The sequence below is a fragment of the Leptidea sinapis genome, chromosome 12 (assembly GCF_905404315.1).
Source record: "Leptidea sinapis chromosome 12, ilLepSina1.1, whole genome shotgun sequence".
NCBI lineage: Eukaryota > Metazoa > Arthropoda > Insecta > Lepidoptera > Pieridae > Leptidea > Leptidea sinapis.
Window position 1 is genome coordinate 3,047,045 of NC_066276.1, and position 24,437 is coordinate 3,071,481.

The 24,437-nt window shown below is 37.2% G+C and overlaps 2 protein-coding genes across 3 annotated transcripts in view; one reads left to right on the forward strand and one right to left on the reverse strand.

Annotated features, from left to right (window-relative positions):
- The window catches only part of LOC126967061 (ceramide synthase), a 32,878-nt gene extending 22,937 nt beyond the window's left edge, over positions 1–9,941 (forward strand). Inside the window, exon 7 of the mRNA XM_050811396.1 lies at positions 408–9,941. Within this exon, the coding sequence (XP_050667353.1) occupies positions 408–542 (135 nt within the window). The 3' untranslated portion in view covers positions 543–9,941. The remainder of the gene's footprint in view (positions 1–407) is intronic.
- A 2,306-nt stretch (positions 9,942–12,247) lies between these two features.
- LOC126967057 (U1 small nuclear ribonucleoprotein 70 kDa-like) overlaps positions 12,248–24,437 on the reverse strand; it is a 30,610-nt gene continuing 18,420 nt past the window's right edge. For both annotated transcript variants that reach the window (XM_050811386.1, XM_050811387.1), the window contains exons 6-12: positions 24,051–24,139; positions 22,584–22,706; positions 20,400–20,465; positions 19,669–19,763; positions 18,437–18,558; positions 15,035–15,179; positions 12,248–14,277 (exon numbers count right to left, since the gene is read on the reverse strand). In XM_050811386.1, coding sequence (XP_050667343.1) covers positions 14,129–14,277; positions 15,035–15,179; positions 18,437–18,558; positions 19,669–19,763; positions 20,400–20,465; positions 22,584–22,706; positions 24,051–24,139 — 789 coding nt within the window. In that variant the 3' untranslated portion in view covers positions 12,248–14,128. The remainder of the gene's footprint in view (positions 14,278–15,034; positions 15,180–18,436; positions 18,559–19,668; positions 19,764–20,399; positions 20,466–22,583; positions 22,707–24,050; positions 24,140–24,437) is intronic.

Below are 24,437 nucleotides of genomic sequence, written 5' to 3' on the forward strand. Positions count from 1 at the left end.
GACGTTTTGCATTTATCTCTCTCGCTTTATTAAGAGCAGCATAGACCTTGGTATTCCTCGTCTTCTACCGGAATATTGGAGTCTCGAGAAGAAAGGCAAAGCCAAATTCATTTCAAAGACAACGGGGGTTATCTTACGATCGACTTACTTCAAGCCGGCCTACATTCGAGCGCTCTAATAGGCGCAGGTCCATCCACATATGACTATCTATTGCTGTCATCTCTGGAATGCACCACATCAGTGTGTTCTTTGAAATATTTGACATTTTCCACTCAATAACCTAAAGTACTTGTAACCACCCAATTGACACAATCACTGTTTTTAATGAAACAATCTATCTAGTACTATTATTTTGCTATAATACCTCGGTATATGAATCACTATCACACATGTATTTTCTTCTCCAGGCAATAAGTTCTCTTCCGTTGGGCTGCAAGGTGTCGATATGTATCCTGCTCCTACCCCAGCTGTACTGGTTCTACCTCATGTCGTCTGGCGCGCTCAAGATGCTCTTCAGACGGACCCGACCCAAGCAGAGTTGATCCCCTGTATGGACAAGCTCATATGTAACCTCGGCTTACGCAAATGCAGTTCATCTAAAATGCCTATTTAAATCAAGACAACACACTCAAACTGACTGAACTGAAAATATTTGATGTTTTCTTACAGATATGTCTTCCTTTTTACCGACAACGTCAAATAGTCAACAATTAGGTTTTTTGTACTTTGGTCTCTGTTAACGATAAAATCAGAAATCAGAAAAAATATTAATTTTTTTTTTTAGATTAGGTTTACTTGAATATCGCTCAAAGAAATATTTCAGTGACGTCAGTTATGGAGTTACATGAAGAATTAGGACAGTTGTCCTTGAAAGCCAATCAAACGAAGTTCTATAAATAGACGCTGCCATATTGCTTTTTTTAATCTCTGGTGTTTGTTGAAAATATGTAACATGTAGTTCAATAAATAGCTCCAATGGGCTCGAGGTAGCGGGGGGTGATAAGTTATGGCTGTCAAATATGTATAGTTTATAATTAATAATTTATTTAAAATAATGTAATTATTTACTTTGTTTATACTTGAAATATTCCCAGAATTGGAGAATATGTTAATCGTCTCCAAATGGCGATACAAAAAGTCGAAAATACCAAAAAAATATATATTTAGTTGACTTTTGTGGGTTTCTTAGAATGGTTATTGATATTGAGACTTGACGAGTAGACCCAACTTACACAGATGGAAAGTTTTTGAAATGCTATGGAAACCGACAAAATGTTTATAGGCAGATTTATACCTACCCCATAACTGAGGGTAGTTGGAAAATATTAAATTTCATAAAAATTACCATTGATAATTTTGACCATTGCTTCTGTTATAAGCTAGTTACAAAATCATTTTGCCTACTTAGTTTGTCGTTTAATTCCATATAGATTATTATATATTTGAATATATCGGGTCTGCTCGTGCTGTGTATATACAATGTTGACATATAGACCCTGAGCTTACCAAACATAGATAGTATAAAGTTATATTGTTACCAGTTATAGAATATTTAAATATTCAAACGCCATATTATTTGAATCTCTGGCACCTATTTTGTAGTTTTATAGGTGCGTGTGTTATTTTAATATAGAAAGATGCCGAGTTAGATATAGAGGAGGTATTGTTGTGTCACATATAGACAGAAAAATCTTAACTTGCTTCTTTTCAGTCTTCCCAGTATATGCTCATACAGCTCTCCTATTTAACTAAAAGGTTAGAGAAACTTTCTTTGTATTTGATATGAAAACTCAAGCAATTTTTTTGATTCAAATTTTATTTAAATTTAGATATGTGCCATTTGTCAATTAAAATCAATCATTTCTCTCGCTTTTTCTTTACTTATTGCTTTAATCTCATCAGTTGTTCGCAGTTGGGATCCGAATGGATGGTTCTGTCCGGCAGTAAAAGCTCTCATAGCGAACAGTAACAAGCAGTAATGCCCATATCCTACCATACACACAGCATCACCTTATTGAAAAGTAAACCGGGTTATGTCGTGTGTCTGTGAATAGAGATTTATACGCAAGCAATGGTATGTTAATTAAAAACGAAGTTTGACTTTTTTTCAATACTTGCAAAGTATTTATTATTATTATAATGGCTTTGGTTATTTTAATAAGAATTTTGGGAGATTTCTTTTTTTTTTTTATAATTGAAGTACCATAAAACAGTAGTAAGTGTAGTGGACTTGCACGCATCACGAAACGAATGGTGATGTCTGAGTTACATAATATTCTTCTATGGTTGTCCGTATGTATACATATTCCATTTCCATTTTTTGTGGTTGTTTTTGTAAATTTCCCTGATAATAGTAAGGGATGTTTAATATGCTGCGATAGTTACACTATGTATTTGTATTGCATTTTTATAAAGTAATTTACGATGTACTACATCAATTTCCGCAAATTTGTGTCCAAAAATGGGATCTGTAGGTACTTTGTGGTGTTTCTATTGCACTGCCATTGCAATTATCTATATCTTTCATCAGGCTGATGATTTAGTCAAATTGAGTCCCCGGGACATATACGAAATAAATTCGTAGTGGACACCTTTCTAATAACGTTTGACTGGCTAAATACGATATTTAATTACAAAATAAAGTTTGGATACATCGCCGCTAAGTACACAAATCTTTCGTTAGTTGAGCGCAAGCGCCGACAGGTTCGTGTGTGGGCTATCACGCTTTGTAATTTCGCACCCCGTGATTAAAGTATTATTTGTGCGTTACGTATTTAATTGCTTTGCTTTACGTTATTTATGTTTTTTTTTCTTTATTTATGATTTCCAAGTTAGTCATGCTGTATAAAGCTCTGCGGTGCTCCTGTAGTGTTGTAGATTTCACTTTTTATAATTCAGTTTCATACCAACTAATTTTCTTCAAACATTCAATCTATATTATACAGCGTGTTGCTAAAATGGCGATATTAAATAAACACACGGATACTTGACTGTCATCATAAAAAAGACATTCATAAATTCACCTGAATAAATCAATTTTCAATAATATGATTTCGGAACGTAATCTAGTAGCCGCGTGTACGCCTAGCGTAGGCACTGACACTCACCTAAGTAAGGCTGAGATTGTAATATCGTATAGACTATAGAGCGTGCTTAGAGTTTGCTCAGACTTTACTTAAGTAAAACTTAGCTAAATATGATAAAACGCGAACTAAAACAGCGTCGGGCTGTCTTAGCATAAGTTGAGCATAATTTCAGCTATGAAATGACACTAAGAACGAAATCAAAGATTATACTCAGCTGAGTTTAAGTAATTAAAGTATGAGCAATGTCTAAATATGCTCTATAGACCTCAGCCTCAGCCTAGTCGGGAGTAATTAAGTAAGTAATTTCGTTACTTATTTACTTAAGATTAACACTTTTTATGATCAAGCTACATATAGCGTTACCTTATATTACCAGTTCGGAGCTCCTTTGCACAGGATGCCGTTTAGATTATGGGCACCACAACGGCGCCTATTTCTGCCGTGAAGCTGTAATGTGTAAGCATTATTGCATTTCGGTCTGAAGGGCGCCGTAGCTTACAGTGAAATTACTGTGCAAATGAGACTAAACATCTCATGGCTCAAGGCGACGAGCGCAATTGTAGAATTTTGGGTTTGTCAAGAATACTGAGCGGCACTGCATTGTAATGGGCAGGGCGTATCAATTACTATCAGCTGAACGTTCTGCTTGTCTCGTCCCTTATTTTCATTAAAAAAAATCTTGTGTTTATTTAATGTCGTTGTTGTAGCTCCGCGCCTTATAATTAGAAACTGTACCATTATATTAAATATTATAATACCTACTGTATATTATTAATAATAACTAAGATTGGCCTTGGTTTCATTTAAATATAGTTGAACAGAACGTCAAAATAAATCAAAAAACACAATATTATATTACGCACCTAGGGAGAAAAGTAGGTCATTTTCGCCCGCGGAATATTGACACCAGTGACAATCGCGGTTTTTTTCCACCTGGATGAAAAGCTCGCTTTAAGTTCATGGCACGAGGGACAAAAGTCGTCTTGCCGGGAGAGAATCGGACACTTTTCTCCCGTACCAGGAACTAAAAGACAGGCTTTCATCGAGGCGGGAAAAAATGAACTCTTCTAATTTAGAATGTTAGATATTTTTATTGTTACGGGTAAATAATTGTTAATTCTGCCGCATCATGTATGCATCATCGTGCCGAAATAAGGCCTACTAGTGTAACATCAAAACAAATATAAAAAGTATTTATATAACCTATGTATAGTTATAGCTGTATTAAACATAAGCTATTGGTGCATATAACATACTTAGTATACTAGCTTAATAGACAAACACTCCTCATTACGGCGAGACGAAATTTAAAATGTTCATGTGTGATAGTTTTGCAGATGTGTGAGTGAGTTAGTGAAGTATGTAGTATTTTACTTTTGGTCAATCCCTATGACAAATATTGATAAACGGCGTCATATTCACGTAAACAATATTTTATTATGTAACACATGTGGATTAAAATTAATACAATCTTTAGAAAATAGAGAGTTAAAATGTAATTCCAAATATTTGTAATATGTTCTACGAAAATAAACACCACGAAAGTAGCATTGAAGAATCGGTATTTACCTGTGAAATGATTATCTGGATTGTTGCTGTATATAAAAACACAATCTAATACAGCACACGACACCATTATATTTTTTAATAATTAATATCCGTAAAAAACAGTATAACTACAATAAAAACACTAAATTTAGTACGCGGTCCAATTTCACAGGAGATTAGTGGACACTAAATTGTTTAAAAACGTCCATCTATTCCGTCTCTTTCTCACACTTAGGTTTTTGTGTAACGATAGCTATCTCACACAGGGTTCGTCTATTACGCTGGTATACTAAGTTTATGGTTATATCGGACTCAGTCGGGTGACATAGAGCTTATAAAATTTCGAAATATTTAATTATGGATGTTGAAAATGTATCTTAAAATAAATCTATGTGTGTGAAATTTAAGAAAAAATTACAAAAAAAATATTGGTGTTATTTGATTAAGGTTTTATATTATAATCGTAAAATGTGATTGAAAAATATATATATTTATTTATTTATTATTTGAGAGATATTAATACAGCTACGAAAATGTATATTTGTAATATAGAAAACTTACTACAATCATCTATGTTTTGTGTATTGGACTGTGTTTAGTGTGTTAAGTGTTAAGCCTTGTATCGTATGTGGTGATAATTACGCGTGTTATGTTAGTCAAAGTCAAATAAACTTTATTCCATTAGACTTAAACTAAGGGCTTTTGAATCGACACTATAAATATTTCTTATAAATTTAATTCTTATAGTTGAGATTATCAGCTCTATATATATCTCCATATAAAACGTTCTTTGGTCGATATAACGCGGCGATTGCCCACATACATATTTCTGTACTGTGAAATTTATAATGATTTGTAAAGTTCATTATTGTTATAATTGAAAACGCTTGTTACGAATTGTGAATAATTATTATTCTACCGCGTTATAGGGGTCATTTCCTCTATTTAGTTTGTTCCAGTGGATTTTGTAGTAGGTTTTCTAAAGTGTTGCAATGTCAATAAGTCACAAGTTCTAACAGCGCAAACAATGCGAGCGCGGCGTCTACGGAATGTAAACGATTGCTGGGATTTAGTGTAAGGTTAGTAGATGTGTGTGCTAACTTCGGTATGATTATGTAATTGATATATTATGATTTACATAAAATTAAAAATATGCATGCGGTACGGCATCGTGTTGTTACACCCACAGCTGCGACGTACGACGCGAGTATGCCACAGGTTTTGAGCCGTTGGTTTTGATTATACTTTTTCAGTCGCTCAAAATGAATTAATGTTAAATTATTAAAACATTCGTGAGACATGATTACTACTGAATACTACTTTCGGACGATTCGAAGGTCCTTCATCAGGGTGAGTGGGTTCGTGATAACCATAGATAAGAGTAATAATATACTGACATAGATAGACAACTCGACACTATAAATTTTCTTACCCGTTAACGCCATCTGGACACCGGATAGTGCAACTTTTCTATATGTGTTTTAGAGTACCTACTACATGAAACCGTGTGTAGGTGTATTTATCTAAAATTTAGAATCTAAATATTTTATTGCTTTTTTTTATTTACTTATTTGTTGTATAATTGACTTAACTTGACTTAACTTAACTGAAATAACAGTTAAACAAGTACATATATCTAAAAGTAGGTACTCTGTTAGTTAATTCACGTAACAAGGAGTTTAGTTATTTCGAATTGCGATAAGCACATCGTAAGCAGTAGCTGTCTGTAGTCAAGCAGACGCCATTTGCAATAAATAAAATATTGTTTTTTTACGTTATATGAACTGTCAAATTTCAAACTCAGTTTCTATAACGGCATATAGATGGCGTTAGTTTCAGTGAATAAAATAATGTTTTAAGTTACCATAGCAAGGTGATAACGTCCCGTCTCATTCTGCGGACTTGTGCTCGTAGTGCGCGGCTGGACAGGGCGGGGGGAGCCGGTGGTGATTACGAGCACGGTATTACTGAAACTATGTCACTATTAGTGTCCACTACGTGATCATCGGTACTATGGGTCTTATTGCGTGATGCGTTTAATAACACGGGTTTCGTTTTTGAATTAAAGTTGTGATAACTACCGACCTAAAACTGACCTCGATGTTTATGATTTGATGACGTCAGCACATGATACGTTAGTGAAAAGTTTTTTTTTTATTGTTTCTTCAATCGGTCACCAAGACCATAAGCGGAATTTTTGAAGGAACTATGACGTTAGAGTGGAGCGGCCAACGCCGCGCCTCCTTCTTGTATGTGTATGTCACGTTTGAGTCGCCTAACCACTGGCATTTGTAGCATCTCTGTAATCAAAACATAGTGATGTTGTTCCATACGATCTGTGTGTTTCACGCGGTACTGCGCGATCTCTAATTTAACAGTCGGTGTTTTAAGATAGTCGTAGATCTCAGTTGATTTTATAAACCACGGTGTATTGACTATTGCCAGCATTATGCCGTTTTCAGCTCGTTTATGACACGTTATGTTGCTGTTCCTGGCTTCGCTCAAAAGTTGAATGCCATTAGTCCATATCGGTTTCAATATTGAATTTTAAAACAATAATTTGTTATCGACGGACAACATTTTCATTTTTATATGATGTTTACAAGTCAGGCGCCTGTCTAGATATATTCCTAGATACGTAGGGTATGTTCCGATATGCACTGCGACCACTGTACAGTGTGACGTTAATTTAGTATACTGTGAAGCCGTTCCTTTATAGCCAGTTATACTATTTAAAACGGAACGCAATCCCGTATACTGTCAGCCGCGTTTTTTGACGCAGCATCCAAATGAGTGTATTACTTTTCCAGTTCATAAAAAAACTGTTGTTGGAGTACTGTCAAATTAAAATTATTTGGGATTAAACTGTAGGTATTGTTTATAAAACGTTAGGCATTCGAGTGGTTTTGACTGATCACGTGATCAAAGTATTGCGAGTACCTTACTTCGAAAACGCCAGTGCTCACAATAAAATACGGCGGCGATTTATGACGTCATATATTTCCCTAGGGTACTGCGGCAGTATACTGGCAGTCCATAACGGAAAGAATTTTTCTACAGTGATAGCATTGTGCAGTGCTCGCAGTGCATATCGGAACATACCCTGAATGCACTCCGTTTGTGGTATGATAGAGTTACCAAGTTTAATGAATAAATTGAGTACAAATACTTGGTGAGTGTCTCGCGTGCACGACGCGGCTGTGTGTAGCGTGCTAATGATGTAGTGTGAATGACGCGCGAGTTGACTGTCCTGCGTTGTGTGTCATATATATTGTGATATTATGTATTAAATACCGCACAATGCTAAAACATATAGTAGTATTGTAAGGCTATGGCGAGGTAGGTAGCCGATACTGGTCTTAATGGTGTAGTTAACATGTTAAATTTTAAATCGAGCTTACCTTACTGGACTACTTAAAACTGACAGATAATACAATAAAGAAGTCCCTTCCTATATATGATGTAAACACAATACTAGAAGCGGCTATTTATCTCGTTACATGTAAGCCCTTAGGCCTTAGTTCAGTTTCATACAGCAGGTCGTAATTGTATCATCCAATATTTATCATTAAATTTTTTCTGCAACATGTACAGTCAGCGTCAAAAAGATAGCGACACTTTGGGTGGTTCTATATTTTGGTAACTTATGTGTAGTGACGGATATATTTGACTACTTTGGTTGACGCTATTTATTTCATGTCATCATCGGGAAGTCCACCCGGACCAGCCTGTTATTTTATTTATTTTCTAAATATGTGATTTAATAAGTTATTACTAACACTATTTTGTAAGTTTGCAAATTGTAACAATGAATCCGAAATAAATGATTATTATTATTATTTGGTCACTTTCGGTGAATCGATGTATATGGTAACGATGGGTGTTACCAAGTTTTTGAATACAATGTGAAGCTATCTTTTTGACACTGACTGTACCTACTTTATGGTCTTTTGTTTCTTACTGTTGCCATGCAACTAGCTTTGGGAATTAAACGTTAATTTAACGTATATTTTTTAGTACATGTCATAGTTTTTTTTTATATTCGGTATTCCCAATAAACATAAATTACATACTTTAATACATCCATTATAATTTGCCCTACAATGTCTACCACAGTTTGAAAATACCAAGCTTTTACTTTGTAATTCGGCTCGTTAATGTTGTGGTTATATCGTCAGCTGTAAACTGTGCCAGTTGTTTATAGATTTTCATTGTTACTTATTAGACGAAACGGGATATTAACATTGAAAGGCATTTATTTTCTCAAAATTTATTCCTTTACAATTCTTTTTGATGTCATTTCTAATACTACAGCTTCGGAAACAAATGGCGCTCTGCTCTCTAGAGAAAAAGCGGCGCAAGAAACTCTCCCAGCATTATTTTTGCGCTCTGATTAATAGAATATACAATATCGTACTGTCGTTGTTATTGCTATAAAATAATCCTAATCTATTCCCAGGATGTCCGATCACTTAGATATTCAGCTGTATTTACGATTAAACAGTTGGATTTATGACAGCCATTTTTTATTAATTCTTGCGGTATTGCTCTACCTAAGTAATGATTTTCGGCCATCATCCCGTTTCATCTGATATATTTAATGTGTTCTGTCATTTGTTTTCTAGTATCTGTAGTTAGTTAACGTACCCAAAAGAAATGTCGCCGAATTCATAGATTAAATGTAATCGAAGTTTGTATACAAATTATAACTATTGGGCCTAAAATCTTATGACACTAGGACTTATTAATAAAGTAGAATATGGCGTGAAATATTAACAATTGAACTTCAATTAGGTACCTTTTCAAAATAAAAACTTAAATAATACCTACGTTCAATTCTTCCATGCGTTAAGAATAAAGGTAGATACTTTTTTAACTTCACCTGCAAAAATATTAGCCTGACACGTCAGATTAGATCTATGTTTTAATAGTGCGGAATGTTAGCTTTTACAAGTCATTGTTAAACTTGCAAGTACAAAAATGAATAGAAGAAATAACATAATACCTCTAGAGTCTAGACGATTTGAAAATTGTAGATAGCTGTTTGTACAGACAAAATTACGACTTGTAGCCATCAATACTAATGCAGAAAAACAATTGTTTTTATTTTAAATAGATATATATAAGAGGGGGCAAACGGGCAAGAGGCTAACGGGATGGGGAGTGGTGAGGCAACCGCCCATGGACATCGACAATAGGGGTATAGAGATTCGTTGGCGACATTTAAGGTGGCAGTATACTCTTTTCTTGAAGTTGTATCGGTTCGGGAAAACAGCAGCCAATAAATAAATAATTTGATGTGATAAATTGTGATTTTTATTTACTAAATAAAATTTAATCATGCTTTTAAAATTTGCATTTAACTCTTTCCAATTTTTTGTTGGGTTTTAAACTGTGCCAGTCTTCCTTCGTATATGTATTTATTTTTACAATTTTAGTTTATTCACAGGTTTGTCTTCACATCTTGTGTTTATTCACATCTTTCAGTTTAAGCGCTCCGCAGACAGATCAGAGCAACTTTGTGGAGTAAATTATCAATATTGTTCAAGAAAACAACATTTTAAAACTTTTTGTTTGATGTTACCAGTTGCAGCAAAAAAGCCAAGTGTACGGTTGCAGCGATTTAAAAAAAAACAAACTCCAAAAAGCCACACTTGTACTTTTATTATGTTGCTTAATGCCGCAATATGGAGATCAAAGTTGTTCTGTCTGTGTAGCCGCCGTACTAAGTTGTTTTGTTTTGGAGTCGCTCGTTATTAAAGATTTCCTGACATCATAGTGATACTCTTACATAATTAATACGTCTAGATAGAGTCGGTTGCTGTTAGACAACCGATAAAAACAGGCCAGGAATATTACTTTAGTGTGCGTGACAAGCTGTCTTATACTCGCGATTTGTGTTAGTGTGCGTGCATTCCTCAAAATAGAGGTTAGTTCTAAATTCTTTTTTTTTCGACGCATTCACAGCTGTAGGTCTATCTAGACGTACCTATAAATGATCAAAGGTAATATTATGGATATAGGTAGGTATCCTATCTCATTATGAAATTGACCTAACTGGCACAACTGATGTTAAAAAATCATTAATTGTAAATTTCATGATTGTGTGATAGTGATTACACCACAGTCCGTCCAGCACATGGGTAGTACAAATTTCTGATGGTTGGTTCGTAAAGACAAAGTGTAGTCAATAAAGAGCAGCATAAATATGGTGAATTTCGTGATTTTTACAAAGAATATAGGATACGTATATATCCAGACAAATATGAGTACTCACACAAGAATGAACGTAGCAACTTTTGATCATATTTTTCAACACAGAAGTTCACTTACAATATCACATAAGATCAAAAAGGGTTGTCACCAATTCAGAAAAACTGTTTCTCGCGTTAACTTAATAATATAAATATATTATAATAAATAAATATTTATTTCATCGTCATCATTAGCGAAAGGCATCTACTGCTGGACAAAGGCCTCTCCCAATGATCGGTCCTGCGCTGCCCTCACCCAACGTATTCCAGCGGGCCTACCATGAAGTCTTATTGCGATTCAATTGACAACCTAAAATAAACTGCTTTGCTATTTCGTACCACGACGTGATTAGAGCTATCTAATTTAGGTTGACGTCCAATCAACTGATTAAATCGCAATGATGTCAAAAATGATATCAATTGAATCGCAAACTGATTTAGTTAGTTCATTCATTCGTACCATGAGGTTATATTTCAGCCTAAGCGGATAGCTTATGTGTCAAAGTGAGCGATTCGAAAAAAGTTGCTACTTCCTTAGAGGAAAGTGAATCGTGTTGTTAAAAACTTACATTTTATTTGTAATTCAAAGAACTATATTTATTTATATTACTATTATTTAATAAGTACAAAAAAAGGCTTAATGGTTTATAATTTGACGCTATAAAGCACAATTTTAAAATGTATTACGAGTACTTTCTACGCAAAAAATCATATTATTTTACATTTCGAAACGCAACGCATATGGTTCGAGTGAGAGAGACAAACTTATGCAACGACTATAGAGCATCAACTCTTTCTTACACCACGGACCACAGACAAATCTATTTCGTTCATTCTTCATAAGCGATCCAAACGCCATTCAGTAAAAGGCATTTCATGGTACGAATTTTAGCGATTCAGTTTAGGTACTTAAACTGCATCGGAATCACTGCACCAGCATACATGTTTCGTTCGCGGCCCAAACCGCGCGCCGCTGTAGACATTCGCCCGGTGAAAACCGATCGCGTTGCCATCAATAGCGGCGCCTCGCGGCGTGATTCAACATTTTAGTTCATTTGTTCTTACCGCTTGCCGCCTCGCGCTTAGCTGCTGCTTGTGGCGGCAAGATCGTGACCGGGCTGTTACAGGACGCACTAACGGCGCTATGATAGATCTACTTATTCAAAGAGGGTGTAAATATTAATCATTCATATATTAAAATTATGGTACAATACATAGCGCTCTTGTAGTTTAATTTAATTAAACCTAATTATTTCATACTAACGTATGCAAAGTTATCGCTTATTAAACAAACACACCAGTAATAGACGCCAAGTTTGTCTGCTCAGTCAAGCAAATAGGTACATAAATAAAACACCATTCTATTTTATAGTTTTATTTAACAGAAATAATCTTACATATTTACCATACATTCTACAACTGTCACAAGTGCTTTCAGTAATTAGTTACTTAGCCTGTCACAGATACAATATGAACTCATTGGTACCGCATCACGTCTTAGAATATATTAGTAAATTGATTCAGTTCAAACCATACCATACTATCACTGTTTTATTTATAAACAACTAACAAGCTTTGTTGTAGAATATCGAAATGCTACATCCGTTTGTTAATTTTGTGATTCACAAAATGTAGATACCATGGCCTAATATTGATATTTTATTGGCTGTGTGTATACAGAGACCTCGAGCTTCTATCAAGTGATCTCACTTCAACTTAAGCATTATAAACTAATGACTACACATCCCTACAATACAAAAAGAAATTGTCACATTCAGTGTTTTCAATTAAAAAATATATTAATTATTCGAATATTGGTATATTGGTTAAAGTAAATATATAAATTTTATGGGTTTGTCATTGTGTGTTGTCGCAGTTAAATAATATTTATGCAATTGCTGTGTAATAAGCCAAGGGGTATTAATAAAACACAAAAGTGGTGATAATTGTATCACATGATTGTTTTAATACCTTCTTATCAACAGTTGCATACAAGACTTTATCTACACCCATAATATGAATCCTCTGTAAAAGATTATGAAACAGTTAGCTTACTGCTAACATTAAAAAGGCCAGTCCTAGTAACCATTACATCATCCAAACGAGTGCTGTAATGAAAACGGATGATGTAACTGGATTTCATTACAACACTCGTTTGGATCATGTTATGGTTATTAGGACATTAATTTTACACTGTATTTTAATGTTGGCAATAAGCTGTTTTAGAATCTTTAATAGAAGATTTAAAGCAGGGGTGTAGATAATATACAACCTAGTGTTACATTGATCATTACACTCGAGGTGGTATTATATGCGAAAGAGCCACAGGCGATCGCGATAAGGGTAGCGAGAGTGTCATGATCAAACCTTTGTGCTTGTCATTCGTTTTTAAAGACACCTTGCATTGGAAAAAATTGAATAATCAAGATCGCAACGAAAATCTTAACGTAAATGTGTGGAAAATTATTGTTTTTACAATAGCGCGACATACGGGCAATAAAAAATACCGATCTCTATATAAATCAAATATTATTAATATTTATGACATATTACCACAAACTCAAATGTACATTCCCATAGCTAAGGAAGAAATATTTTTGTTTTGTGTTACAAAGTAACTCTATAGGAGAAATAATAATGTTTTGTTTACATACATACAATATAACTTCTATAAGATACAACACTCATTAATACAATGCTGTAATAGTAACATAAAAAACACACGTGCTTATATTATTATCTTAGAGCGAATAAACTATGCCAGTTGTGGGCTAAAGTAATAAAACAACATGGCATATCTAACAGTACAGACACAAAAATCATAAATCAACCTAGGAACGTCTATTAAGGTTTTAATAAAGTAAAAGCAAATAATTACTCTCAGGGTACAGTTCCATTCATTTGGAATTGAAAATCAAATGAAAATTTATATTACTAAGAGTCACAAGACCTAATAGGTTTTCTTTTATTATAACAATAGTACACTACATATTACATACACTAATGTATGATCCTTTAGAGCTGTGATAAGCACTTATTACAATAACACTTCAAAATACACGCAAACACAAATTGTCACTTCAAAAATTATTTCAACTGCCACAGAGTTGAGCTCTGTTGATTTACACACTCAGCATGGGTTCCAAACGGCTTCATTGTCATATAACTAAACACTCACCACAGCCAATGTGTGGATGCAGATTATGATAATCACATTTTAGTATAGTGAGAGTGGTCACTTTAGAATTGTCCTCTCTGGAAGCCAAGCCCCACACCCCTCATAGTGTGTGTGGTTGCTCGGGCCACCTCATACTGGGCCTGCATCGCTTGGAACAGCTCTTCTTGTTTCTTGTTAGGGTCTACATCGGGAGGCGCAGGTTTCACAGCCGCTGTCAATTTGGTAAATATTAGTTGAGCAATATTACTTATAAATATGGTTCAAAAAATGATAAGGTAATAGATACAAATTAATTGAATGAATTGGATTGATGAAACAAGCTGGGACAGACCATTGTACGAAATCTAAAGGAGGGCAGTTGTACACCAGCCTAGCGAAACTAAGAAAATTCGATTCGAAATGCGATTCACTCGATTGTATGAAACTTGCAGTCATTGATAGATTGACAGATGATGGCTATAATCTTGTAAAAAACGGAGATAGCCGAAATCCACTACGTTTTAAGCAACTGTTCGCTTTCAAACTTAGCTGGATTATACTTCATCCCCAAACTATATTCAAATTTTTACTTAGGCAGTCCCGCCTCTTATTGCGTAGTATTTACTACTTAGCGGTATACGAGCGGTGTATAATTATCAAGGTTCCGTGACGGCCCAACCTCCGTACTATTTATTTCCAACTGTGAAATGACAACCAGCCATGGGTTGGTCACCTTACCTATTATAACTTAAAAAAAAGCAATTAAAATCTCACATGCGATATGCCCTCGCCACTTATAATGCTCAACATAGTGGAGGTTTTCGTGAATTCCAAAAAAAAACTTGTTTTATATGCTAACATACCCGGAGAATACAAATAAATGATAATTTCTTTTATCTTATTAGGCAAAGGCAGAGAGATAGGTCACAAAATAAACACAAAATCTCCACTACATGCTGAAGACTGCTTCAGTGATAATTGACACTAACCTGGCTCCTTGATTCCCATGAGCCTCATAAACTTGGACACCTGCTTGCCGTCGTTGTCCTGTGCGAACTTAGCGCCGGTCCACTTGGCTGCCTCATCTTCTACACTTTTGTTCTTGTTGGCCCATAGCAACTTTCGCTTTTGTACCTGCAATACAATTTAAGCCTTTAGATACTTTCACACCCAACTGCAGTAGTTTAGCAGAAGTAAAACTAATAGATTCTCATGTCTGAGGGTAGGCATTACAATCAATTTTGTCGATAGTACATATAAGTGATTTGACAAAGTTGGTGATACTCTCAACTTTGATTTGAGTCTACGTCTACAAAACAAACATATATGTAATATTCACGGACGAGTAAAAAATAAGGACTCCGTGTCACCTTACATAACAGTGAGGCACCAAAACATAACGAAAAAAATGTAAACGTGTAAATGCATAGCCCCACGCACACACACTAATATAAGCCGATCGTCCGCCATTATGAGATTTGCCATCGTCTGTGACAGATCAGTTTGCGTCGCAATAAAATATTTTAAGAATGCCGTCGTGCGTTGTGAAAAAGTGTTAAAACAATAATATAAAAGTATTTGTGGATATATGATTATTTAAGGTAGAAAAAATTGTGTAACTGGTATACCTCGTAACAGCACACACACTAGCATAAAGATGCTTCACTTGCTAATATCACGGTGCGGAGTCCTTCTTTTTTTTACTTGTCCGTGGTAATATTAGCTAATATGCCAAGAAATACAATAGTTTTCAATTCAATAAAACCAAGCGAGCAGTTTTTTTAAATTTGAATCGCAATCACTTTTAATATGTTTCTACATTTTTAAAAGATGGGTCGGATCGCTGACAAACAAAGCTCGTGCGTGCGTCACTAGTCGCACGCGAGTCCCTTTTTTTATGGAATAGGAGGACAAACGAGCGTACGGGTCACCTGGTGTTAAGTGATCACCGCCGCCCACAATCTCTTGCAACACCAGAGGAATCACAGGAGCGTTGCCAGCCTTGGAGGAAGGTGAACGCGGTTTTTTTGAAGGTACCCATGTCGTATCATCCCGGAAACACCACACAAGGAAGCTCATACCACAGCTGTGTAGTACGTGGAAGAAAGTTCCTTGAAAACCGCACTGTGGAGTACCGCCAAACATCCAGATTGAGGGGATGATATCCTAACTTGTGGCGTGTCGTGCGTTGGTGCAATTCGGCGGCAGGAATCAGGTTAAACAGCTCTTCGGAACACTCCCCGTGATAAATGCGGTAGAATACACACAATTAAGCGACATCTCTACGCAACGCCAAGTAATCCAGGCGTTCACAGAGTATTGGGTCTCTGACAATTGGAGCTGCTCTACGTTGCATGCGGTCAAATGGATCGAGCTGATACTGGGGTCTGTCAGACCAGCGATGACAGCAATACTCCATGTGTGGACGGACCTGCACTTTGTAGAGCGGTAGAATATGGGCCGCTTGAAGTATTGCCGTGCTCTACTAATGACGTCCAGCTTCTTCGTAGCCAATTTGGCTTTGCCATCCAGATGGCCACGGAATTGGCAATCGTTCGACATTTAGAGACCGAGTATTCCGATACTAGGCGAGGCTTTAAGGGAAGTGTTGTCGAGGAGCGGTGATATGACAAATGGGGTTTTTTTAGTGGTAAACGCGCCAACTTGAGTCTTCTGGGGTTAAATTGGACAGGGTTCAATTTACCCCATTCCGCGACCTTCTCAAGAGAGGACTCGATAGAAGACACAAGTTTCTCCCGGCACTGATCGACGACCTGCATAGCCCATGTATACGGCATCACCAGTGCTATCGTCTGCATAGCAATGTATGTTGGAGGTGTCATTGATATGCAGAAAAAACAGCCTGGGGCACAGCCTTGGGGCACTCCAGCGTTCACGGGCTTCGGGTTCGAACAATATCGGTCGACGACGACCTGTATGCTGCGCCCAGTGAGAAGGCTGAAGGTCCACTTGCATAAGCTCTCGGGAAGCCCAAATGATGGAAGTTTTGAGAGGAGCGCCTTGTACCATACACGATCAAGGCTAACTGCCAGGCCTTCCCCTTGCTTTCAATAGCCGCCGCCCATCTATTTGTTAGGTATACCAGAAGATCACCTGCCGACCGACCATGGCGAAAGCCGTACTGTCGGTCGTTGATCAACTGGTGACCCTCTAGGTATACCAAGAGCTGTCGGTTAATTATGCTCTCCATGGTTTTGGAGAGCAGGGAGGTAATAGCAATAGGCCCGTTTGACGGATTCGAACTGTCTTTTATTTTTTGGATCGGATGGACATGGGCTGACTTCCATGAGTCAGGGACTCCGAAAGAGTGCCGGAATAAACGCGATAGCACTGGCGTCAACTCAGGGGCACACGTTCTAAGCACGATTGGAGAAATGCCATCTGGCTCGATTTGCCACTTAAAGAATCTGGAGGCACGGTTATATTTCATCTATAGAACTTTGCAGTTCGGATCCTTTGAGCCCAGCGCCGCAACCCAAGTTTGATACGCCTGTTTTTTGCAGTCAGAATGCTGCTTTGATAGACACATCGAACTAGGGCTGTGATCTGCCACCGATCGGTACTACAGAGCTTGGTATAAAAATATCCATGCCCTGCAGTATCACATCGGCTACAGCAGCGGTTGTACCGTTGCAGTAGCTGGGATCATCCGAAGTGAAACAAACCCTGCCACAAGGGTAGGATGCCAAAAAAAAGGAACGCATCCTATCCCAATCTGCTGACTCATAGTGCCAAGCGCGGCGGGTCGCTGGTGGTCTGCGACGTGGGCGTCGGATAGACACTACTCTCCTGACCAGGCAATGGTCGGACGTTCCAAGCGGAGCGTCGACAGAGACTTGGTAACTATCAGGATGTGTAGTCAGTAGAAGATCCAATAAGGACGGCGTGTGGCTGTCCATATCCGGGAGCCACGTTGGCGACTCAACCAATTGGGACAGGCCAATGCGAAACTATGCATAGATCGCCCTGCGTAGTCTGTGGTACGTGACCCAAGCCATTCGGCATTGTGCCCGTTGAAATCACCCAAGACTACTATTTCAGCGGAGGGGATCTGTGCAAGCACGTCGCCAATTGCCGCTTGAACGCAGCCCATGAGATGATCGGTTTCTGCGTTACCCCTATGGGACCTGTAGACGGGTACTGTAGTAGACGCAGCGATGCGGACGCGGCCCTCTAAATCTACGCAGAGCCAGAGAGTAGACAGGTCCCTACCCTGATAGCCATGCTGACGAGGCCGCCGCGAGTACTTACGATTTCGATACCTACACAGGGAATGAGACAGACCTGCCATGTTGCGCGTGACATTTTGAACACTCTTGCATCGCATTATTTCCAGAATTCTGAATGCCTAAAGTGTACAGCAAGGTCACCTGGTCTAGGATGCGTGTCGCGCTAGAGCTGGAGTAGGAGGGCAGACCGGATGGTTCTCCCGCCGCGGCTCGTAACTGCTGCGCCGTCGTCATCGATCCGTCCGGGGTCTTTATCTGCAGACCTGCCAATAAAACACATCGAATAAAACTATAACTGATAAAAAATGAATTTACCTACATTGCTAACATTATTGGTTATTATATAACAGTCATTTTCATAAACGTAAATATAATCCTTTATAATCAACAAATCTTAAAGGTGGTTTCGATATTTTTACAACTAACACATGTTATAAATACAGCAATATGTCAATACATTGTTATACTATTGCAGTAATAGAATGAGGGTCACAAGGATTTTAGCTAAATATACAGCGTGGCGCTAAAAATGGCGTCATTGACGTGCTATTTTGATTGATCATGTCACAATATGAACAACCAACAATACTCTACTCCGGTACTAACTAAGAAACGATAAGCAATAGATGTTTGATATAATGTGACGTCACGCAAAACGGACAACATGGCCGTCGCGTTTAGGTTGTTTTAGTCAACAGATAAAAATAGCATATTATTTTTAGAAATTTCAAATACTTGCAATTTACAGTTTTGCAAAAAAAATATTTTATAATTATTGTTTACATAATAAGGTAAGATATTACTTGCATATCACTACTAATATTATAAATGTGAATGTAAGTTTGTTTGTTACGCTTACACGCCTAAACCACAGAACCGATTTGCATAAAATTTAGTACAGAGATAGACTAGAGCTTGAAAAAGGACATAGGTTACGTTTTATTGCAAAAAAATTAACAGAGAGGTTGAAGTAGGGGACGGCAGTTTGTATGGAAATTCTTTATTATCGAAGATAAAACCATGAAACTTTGTATTTAGGCACTTGATAAGAAATAATTTATAAACATCTGTTCGAGCATTTTTGAAACTTTGACCTACATGTGGATGAATCAAGAAATTAAAGTTCACAGGGAAATGCTATTAAAGTCCACAATGACAAGGGATATGCGCTGTATCATAGAAGAGCGCTGTCAGCAGCGAAAAGAGCAGTTTGTATATGTCTTATTTGAAAGGTATCCAAAAAAAATGCCCAAAGTAATTATTAAACGCGGATGAAGTCGCGGGTAAAAGCTAGTATTTCATATTTTATTATAACAACTGTGAAATAGCCAATTTCTGTAAGCTTATGAGTGCAACTAAAATGATAAAATTACCCATTTTCTCCATAACTTCAAGCTTCTTATTGACTTTGTATGAGGATGGTCTGTATTCACCGGATGTAGGTGATCTGCGCTCTCTGTCATTTGTTCTGTTCAAAAGAAAAAACAAGTGTCACTTTAAAACAATTTAATTAATACTTTAATTACAATTTCAACGCGAATAAAACAGTTTTTTGAAGCTGATTGGGCAATTTACAATAATTTAAGATATCCCTACGGAAACAAATAACAGCACGCTGAGAGAGAAGAAACGGCGAAAAATCTTTAGTATTCATTATTTCATTCTTTAAATAAGATGGATAAAATTAATACAATATTGTATGCTGTTAGACAGGATATATAAATTAAAGCAAATGTGGAAGACTTTATATCAACAATCTCTTTTTAGTGGGAAATTAAATATTTATTCAAACAAAACAAATAGTATAACTATATTGACTATAACATATTTACATTATTATTATTATTACATTATTTACATTAAAATTATTACTACGGGAAACTATAACTATTGTTACGGGAAAGTGTAACAAGAATACTGGCAGCATTACCTCGTCGGATAGCTAGGCTGATCCGGTGACGGAAATGTCTGCCAGCGCTTGGGTTACCAGTAGCCTTATTGAGGCGCGAAGATAGTTCATTGTACATTCTCCGCGCCTCTGGACCTCAAGGTCGAAGTGTCTCAACAACAATCGGCACAAATTATTTATAAAGTTCATACTCACGAGTAGGGAGGCGGGTAGCCGTTGCCGCGGGATCGTGATCTTCCGCTCCGGCTGGACCCTGAAGACCTGCGATGAGAAATATCATAGTGTTAAATATGAAACAATATTGTTTAATATTAAACACAATACGAGGAATAATCTCCGAAATAATAAGTTGTTTAACTAGGCACTGCGGAGTGGGGTCGCTCGCTCACCGCGGTGACGTCTCCACTCATCCTTTTTTTTATGAAAATAAGGGACGAGACGAACCGGACGCTCAGCTGATGGTAATTGATAGGCCCTGCCCATTACAATGCAGTGCCGCTCAAGATTCTTGTTTGACCTGTTTTATCAAAAATCTTAGAAAAATTGCTAAACACAAGACTATTAAGTTACCTAGAAAAATTTAACATAATATCCTCATCTCAATTTGGCTTTAGGAAGAACTTATCAACGGAAGGTGCAGTAATATCCTTAACTTCGCTAATTACAGATCACCTTGACAAAAGAAAAAAGCGCCTATCAGTCTTTATTGACCTGAAAAAGGCATTTCATACTGTATCTCTCCCCATCCTTGTGCAAAAACTGGAATCAATTAGGATAAGAGGCACACAACTTGCTATTTTTAAAAATTATTTATGTAATAGGAAGCAAAAGGTTAAACTGGGCCAGTGGTCAAGTCAGGATGTCAACGTATCATGTGGTGTTCCACAAAGAAGCGTGTTAGGCCCTACTTTATTTTTAATTTATATCAATGATCTCTGTAGTTAATTAACAACGCTAAAATCTTCTCGTATGCCGATGATACGGCGATTGTCTTCGCAGGAGACACCTGGCAAGAAAGAAAATGCTGAACAAGGGATGGCACTAGTTGCCAATTGGTTGAAATACAATTTACTCACAATTAATACTGCTAAAACAAACTACATTTGCCATACCATCTACAACAACAGTCAACCCACAAATAATTTTGAAATCAAAATACACAATTGTGAAGACACTGCTAGTACTAACTGTAACTGTCCCAAGATTAGCAATGTGCATGTCACGAAATACCTGGGTGTTATGGTCGACCAGCGGCTTTCCTGGTTTCCTCAAATTGAATATGTTAGCGCCAGGATTAGAAAATTTATCTGGATATTTAAGTCTCTTAGGTACATAGCTCCCAAGTATTCACCAAAAAATAAGGGCCCTCAGAGATACTTACTGCATGACATATATGTAGCTCTAGTTCAGTCTGTTACTGTACATTGTATCGCAGTATGGGGTGGTGCTATTAAATCAAGATTATTGGAAGTGGAAAGAGCCCAAAGAGCACTTTTAAAGGTTATGCACTTTAAGCGACAACATTTTTCTACAGAACGCTTGTATCAGCTTTGTAACCTATTAACTGTCAGAAAGTTATATATTGTACAATGTGTTCTAAAATTACATAAAACAATAACATACGATCCTAATATTGAACACAAACGAAGGAAAGACAAAGTTGCCTTTGTTACACCATTTAGGACGGAGTTCTATAGCATGCAGTATAAATGTCGTGCGGCATTTCTTTATAATAAAATAAACAAACAGTTACATATATATAATAGAAACGCCCATGAATGTAAAAATGCACTGATCGCCTGGATACTACCACTAAATTATGATGATACTGAGTTGCTCTTACGACACATACACACACAATCACACGCACATTTAAAATATTATTAAGTTCTCTAAACATGTTATTTTAAGGCTAAGAAAGAGCGGAGCCTCCTGGCACAAGCATTCTTTATATGCTTAAAAGGAGGTTCTTGCCACTATTTATTATGGAGAATTTGTTAAAACTAATAAAGAATTTTTATTTTATTTATTATTTTTATTCTTGAAAGACCGTAAAATTCTGAGCGGCACTACAATTTTGCTCGTCACCTTGAGACATAAGATGTTAAGTCTCATTTGACCAGTAATTTCACTAGGTACGGCACCCTTCAGACCGAAACACATTTCTGCTTCACGGCAGAAATAGGCACCATTGTGGTACCCATAATTTTGCCGATATCCTGTGCAAAGGAACCTCCCACTGATGACAGCGGGCCTGTGAGTATGGAGAAGTGTGGCGTATCAATTACCATCAGATGAACGTCCTGCTCGTCTCGTCCCTTATTTTCATTAAAAATATGTAATTTCAGAAGTCTTATAGAGCCCATATGAGTAACACACCGTCTCTCTTCTGAGCGCCGGCTGCGTCCGTCGCGGTCGCGGGAGTGTTCTCGCTCGTCGCGGTCGCGGTCACGGTCGCGGGGTGCTTCTCCGTCGCGATCGCGTCTATCGCGCTCTACAAACCTATGACAAAATAATATTTTTTGGATTTAATACCTTAAAAACCGGGTATAATCCGACACAGTTTTATGTAACCAGAGCGTACAGTCCGTTCAAGAAAGAACCTCGAGTCAGTCCTCACCTGCACTTATCACATTCATCTCGTGGTTTCATCCTAATTCAAGATCTAGCTTAAAGCCATCTTCAAATCTTACTTACTTCACAGCAGATTATTTTATAATTGCAAAGGAATATAGTCCAATATTGATAAATGCTATTTTTAAAAGAGCGCTATAAAGTAACTTTGGGGGAGTTTTTTTGCACCATTTCTTCTCTTTCCTATAATAAATATACTTTGATGGTATTCTCTTCCCGTGACAGTTGGGTCACGTGATTAACCTAAGAATACGTCATCAGTATCGATGACTGTTCGAGTGAAATAACGCTTTATACTTAGATAATTTATACGTCTACATAGTCTCTTGCTGTTAGACAACGGATAAAACAAGCCATGTTTAATACTTTAGTGTGCGTGACAAGCTACGTCTTACACTCGCGATTTGTATGACACTTTGTGTTAGTGCGTGTTCCGTGCATTGCTCAAAATAGAGGTTAGTTCTAAATTTAATATAAATAGTTTTTCGACGTTTTCAAAGCTGTCATAATCTATCTAGTTATATAAGCAATTATGCTACAGATGAGAGCGACACGACAATGAGCGATGAAATGGCGAACTGTCAGTATGACATATATTATTATACCATGACGCAGATGATGCAGAAGTGTAGAACAGCTTATAACCATACCCTGACAAATAGCCATTTAGTTTCCTTCTTATTATAGCGACGGCAGCTTCCTTGCGGGCTACACACTCCTAGTTATCAATATTATTGTCATTTACATGAATTATCGGCCTTTATCGGCTGCGGTATATTATAGTTACTTGTATGCTTGAGTCAGTGGCGTCCATCCCATATAGGCAATAGGGCAATGCCTACCTTATAATAATAAATATAGTATTAAAGTTCACTAAGTTTCGAAACTATAAGTTTTACATTATGCTAAAAAACTAGTAAAAACCATTTCCTCGCGAGGTAACGTCAACCTCCTCGCGTTATGCGTGCAAAATCTAAATTTCTAACTATATTAGGTACCTACTTGTACCAGCATGACACAAACTTAAGCATTAGGTTTCCCAATTTGTCCGTACACTATATACGGAGCAAACACAATTTCAATAATTGATCTCAAAACCTAGCGCTGCCCGACTAATGCGCAACTACGACTAGTTAGATCTACAGTGCCTACCTTGCTAAAAAAAACCAATACACGCCCACTGGTTTGAATATAGTGGTAATGGTTAGTTACCTTGGCGACACTGCGTCCCTCGCGTCTTGTGACTTGTAGTCGGGGGGCGCATCCCCACCGAACGGCTTCAGATCCATCAGCGCCGGCACCTGGGGATCAAACATTTGGAATCATACAACTGCCGGCTACCAAGCAGGAAGTATTTCGTACGTTAGACCTGTATAACCTGTCTGTGTAGCTTCGGCGTAAATATAATGCATCTCGCTCGTTTTCAAAGATTTACATCCGTAAGGACGGCAGCCATTGCATCTGTGCAAGCGAGACGCATTATGTTCACGAGTGAGTGACAGGGACAGGTAATAGCTGGTTAACGTACGAAATTCTTCCTGCTTAGCGCCCGGACTTAAGCGTCCCATCTAATTTTAAAAGCCACGTCGCTTCGAACAC